Source organism: Neolamprologus brichardi, chromosome 4 (assembly GCF_056152115.1).
Source record: "Neolamprologus brichardi isolate AB-2024 chromosome 4, ASM5615211v1, whole genome shotgun sequence".
Taxonomy (NCBI): Eukaryota; Metazoa; Chordata; class Actinopteri; order Cichliformes; family Cichlidae; genus Neolamprologus; species Neolamprologus brichardi.
Window position 1 is genome coordinate 20,638,982 of NC_142107.1, and position 4,435 is coordinate 20,643,416.

Genomic DNA, 4,435 nt, shown 5'->3' on the forward strand with positions numbered 1-4,435 from the left:
GTTTTCTGATCTTTTGTTCAGCCAGTTCTTTCTTCACAAATGTATTTGTTTTCTTTTATCATCAGTTGATAGTTTCATAGATCAGTTGGTGGGGTTGTGCTAATTGGTGATTCTAAATTGCACATAGGCATGAATGTGAATGTAAATGGCTCTGTGACAGACTGGCGACCTGTCCAGGGTGTAACATGCATCTTACTCTAAACCAGCTGGGATAGGCTCAAGCAGCCATGGATGAATGGATGGATTATCAGTAGATATTTAATATGGGATACATTGTTCACGATTAATTTTTCTTTCTTTCTAAAGCTTAAATAGTCTCATCAAGGGCCAAGAATCTATAGTTTTAATCAATATTGTGGTTTAAACTAACATAAATAGAAATTTGCTGATACCTTATAGTCTTCATCACATCACACTATTATTACATCATACTTGGGACTCTCGGTAGTAACGCTCTGATTTTTCCATGAACTTGATTGGTTCACAAACACACCCATCTCTGACAGGATGGCCTCTGGAATAGGACGAGCATGACGGGACACATAGAACTTCTTCAGACTTGAATTCATAGGTGAAGGTTTATAGTCCGTGCACGACTTTCCGCTCAGACTTGGAGCGCACTGCACATCCACTTTGTAGAACAGTTGGCCGTGGTTCAGATTACAGAGATCCGCTTTAACTCCAGCGGTCAGAAGTGGCTCACATGCTCCTAATAGGTCATCATCCCACTTGTTGTCCTCATCCCAAACTTCAAATCTCAGTTTAGCTGATGAAATATCCTCTGAGCCCAGGTCGACGACCATGCCCCAGTGTGGGTTGTTGTTGTTATAAATGACAGGAGAACGCCGGACTTCTAATTTGTTGAAAATCACCTTCACGTATCCATCTGTACTGGTGAAGTAGTCGCCCCACAGACCAGAAGCCCGCTGTATTGTTATGATGACCCGCGCCATTCCCTTACGAGCTGGGCAACAGTCTTGGTTCACGGCAGGGTCATTGTGGCACTGGCAGACGCAGGGATCCCTCGAGTCGGTTCTAATTCCAGCCTTACAGCGATCAGTGCAGTTTCTCCACAGGCCTTTCTCCAGGATGTAATGGCTAATGGCAGAGCGCAGGTTTTTTCTGACTTTGCTCGTGCTAGGTAGTAACTCATGCAGAGAGTCCAGGGAATATGACACAATGTCTGGGTTTTGTGGTAATGTGCTCAGCCATCCCTTGTAGGCTTCTGGATTTTTGTCAGCAGAGAAGAGAAGGTCTGGCTCTGTGGTATGACCACCTTTTATTTCTGTGAACCTGTGGAGGACAAAGTTGCTTGAACAGCTGCGACAGAAAGAAATCATAACAGCACTGGAGGAGTCAGTCTTTAAGGAGTTTAACTCTGAAGCCACCAGATACAGGGCATTATATAGCTGTTAATTATTATGGTTTAGATATGGAAGAGCAAGTCTGACACCTTGCTTGGGTTAGAAGAGATAACAAATCAGAAATATCTGAGAAAACTTTTACATACCTGTCATTGAAGAGGCTGGAGAAGGCAGACTTACTGTCTGTCTGCTGTATATCCTTTTTGCAATGTTTTGCTTCAGTACTTATTTTGTTATCTTTAATACTGGCAGACGCTTCAACTTCGAGGCACATCTGCACCTCCTCGGCACTGAGCCCTTGAAGGCTGGCCTGGCACTGTCTGATGCTGGTGACAGACTCGATACTTCCCCCCAGTTTCACCTGGAATCAAATAATCCAACACAATTTGCATGTGTTACTCAGAAATGACTGACAAAATGTTGCTGTGTTTCAGGTGCACTGTTGTTATTCTGGTTCACCTTGGTGATGTAGTGGGTCCCAAAGTCATCAATGAGTTTGTAAAACCGTTGTTTGGTTTCTGCGCTGTAGGTTTTGGGAAGTTTTGTCAGAGCTTTGCGAAATTCTCTGTGCAGCTTTGGAGCACTGGACACTCTGTAGCTGATTCCAGAACAACAATTAAACATCAGAATTGCATTTCAGCATTTTTATCTTGATGACAAAGAGACAGCGCATCAGAGTACTCGTATTCTTACCTGTAGTACTCGCAGGACATGCTGTGGCTTGCGAAGCTGTACTTGTCATTCTTGGTTTTTTCCATGGAGTAACTCGAGAGATGAGAATTGGTACCAGCCAGCATCAGTGACGCACTTTTACTCCCCGCTTGAAGATCTAGATTCACCTTCCAGTTGTTTTCAACAGAGGAGACGCTGGAACTGACAAGAGACTCGCTGGATTTGTGAAGTTTGGTGGAAACTTTGGCACTGCAGGACTGCTTTGCCCTCCAGTCCACCACTGTCAGGGGTAGCTTTTGCTTTTTGTTCTCCAGGAAAGGGTTGGTACACAGCATGCATGTTTTATCTTTACGTTTCCACTTGTTCATGTCGAGCACAAAGGCTCCTTTACGCTCCATTTTGGTGATATCAAAGCCCTCCCCGGCCAAATTTGCTCCTGGAGCAAATTCTGCATCTATGCACTGTTTTGGTGTCCCTTCTGTGCACGACTGAAACGTGCAGTGAGGGAGGGACAGCAGGAGGCTAGCACAGATCCAGATGTTTACAAGAAACATGTTGTGTCATTGAAAGCTGAAAAAGAAAAAAAAAATCAAGGTAAAAAAACAGACAAGTGAAACGGTTTTAAACAATGGTAGAAAAGAAGATCTGAAGGCCATTTCTAACATCTTAAAACATCATACTTGTTTTCAGAAGTCCATCATGGTTTTCAGCTTTGAAATTAAACACTTGAATATTTACTTATTTTTATTTTGAATAATAGAATTGCACAATATTACATTTTAATTAACTTCATTCATAGCCCACATAAGATGATGTCTTCTCAAAACAGTTAATTTTATGACTTAATCCAGTCAGCTCTTCAGTTGAGGCTACTCACCTTGTCTCATGTGTTTTTGCTGCACGCCAGCATCAGACTGAGAGCATCAGTGCCAGAATGTTGCCTTATAAAGACAAAGAAAAGGGGCTGAACATAACTGATGGTGTTACTTTGTGAGAAAAAACAAATACAAGTAGGGGGGTTTAGGCTGGTCTAACAGTTGCCACAAAATGAACCTGTTATTTTTCTTATGTGGTTGTGGACACCGATCAAAGGTGAGAAGAAAACATTGTATCTGTTGCAACTCTTTTAGCAGTTAACAGCTTTAAAACTAACACCAGCTCCTCAGAATGGAGACTCTTTAACTTCATATCACAGCCCCAAACCCATCTGGGTTTGGGGCTGTGATATGAAGTTAAAGAGTCTAGCTGATGAAGGTGTAATTATAATGAGTTCCAAAGACGAAGTGCAGCACAGCTTAAGGCTCGGGCACTGACAGTGTCAAGTTTGAAGTGAGGCGTCAGGAAAGCAGATGAGCCTGAGCGAAAGGCAGAGGAAGGGGTGCAGGGTTGAAGGAGGTTTAAAAGACATGGGGGGGGCCAAGTCAGTGAGAGGTTTCAAGTCTGGGCAACAGTCTTGGTGCCACGTTGAGTTGAAGCTGGATGAGAATGGGAGTAATATTGTCTGTAGTCTTGCTTTGAGTGATGACACTTGCTGCAGAGTTCTGTACCATGTGGAGCAAACTATGGAGTTACTTTGGGAGGCCAGAGAGAATGGCATTCCAGTATTCCAAAGAACAGGTGATCAGAGCATGAACTAGAAAGGAAAAGGATGAAGTCCTGAAAAGTTACAAAGATGGAGAGATCTCACTGATAGAGAGTATTCTCCAAAATGACTCAAAGACTTCTGACACTATGTGAATTTTGTACCTGATATCCATCTATAGAACACTATAGAACTATAGAACTTCACTTTTATTGCCAGGGGAATTTTAGCTGATTGACTGTGACCCAACTGATGATGGCCTGTAGGAAGGAGGTGAGGACAGGAGGGGGAAGTTCTGGGTTTAGTAGAATAGTACATTTGTGTGTCATCTGCATACAAATGTATCCCAAAATGATGGAATTTTTGTATAGATTTTTCTGTCAGTTTTCTGTCAGACAGGTAGGATGTAAACCACTTTAAGTGCTGTGTACTTATTTGCAGATGTTCTAACAAAATAGCTTCAGTGCTGCTTGTCAAAACCAGCACTGAAGTCAAGAACGATGAAGATGGTGAGAAAGCCAGCATTGAATGTGAGCTGGAGGTCACTGGTGATTTTAACAGGAGCTGGTTCAGTACTGTGTCGAGAATGGAAACCAGACTGAAATGACTCATAAAGGTTTACTACTGATGCTACTGTATGTTCCAGAACGTTAAAGATAAATGGGAGGTTGGAAATGGGTCGATAGTTGGTGAGGTTCAATTTTTGTAGTTATGATCGGTTACAATGTAGGAAGATAGTCTTTGATCAAGGCAGTTGGAAGGGCACCCAGTCAGCACTCTGGACAGGTTGCCAGTTTGTTGAAGGGCTAACGCACGG

At 42.7% G+C, this 4,435-nt stretch overlaps 1 protein-coding gene across 1 annotated transcript; it reads right to left on the minus strand.

Moving 5' to 3' along the window:
• Positions 1–410: 410 nt before the first annotated feature.
• LOC102784008 (perforin-1-like) lies at positions 411–2,933 on the minus strand. Its single transcript, XM_087840366.1, has 5 exons — positions 2,914–2,933; positions 2,058–2,606; positions 1,824–1,962; positions 1,511–1,725; positions 411–1,293 (listed from the first exon to the last, which is right to left on the minus strand). Exons 2-5 carry the CDS (start codon positions 2,588–2,590, stop codon positions 411–413), a joined length of 1,770 nt encoding a protein of 589 aa, XP_087696492.1. The 5' UTR covers positions 2,591–2,606; positions 2,914–2,933.
• Between the last annotated feature and the right edge of the window lie 1,502 nt (positions 2,934–4,435).

Excerpts from the sequence above, each read along its gene's own strand:
- LOC102784008 (XM_087840366.1), bottom strand. The coding sequence starts at position 2,590 with ATGTTTCTTGTAAACATCTGGATCTGTGCTAGCCTCCTGCTGTCCCTC. Across the intron at positions 1,963-2,057 it reads ATGTCCTGCGAGTACTACAG|CTACAGAGTGTCCAGTGCTC; the intron begins GTAAGAATACGA and ends TTCTGGAATCAG. Across the intron at positions 1,726-1,823 it reads GGACCCACTACATCACCAAG|GTGAAACTGGGGGGAAGTAT; the intron begins GTGAACCAGAAT and ends ATTTGATTCCAG.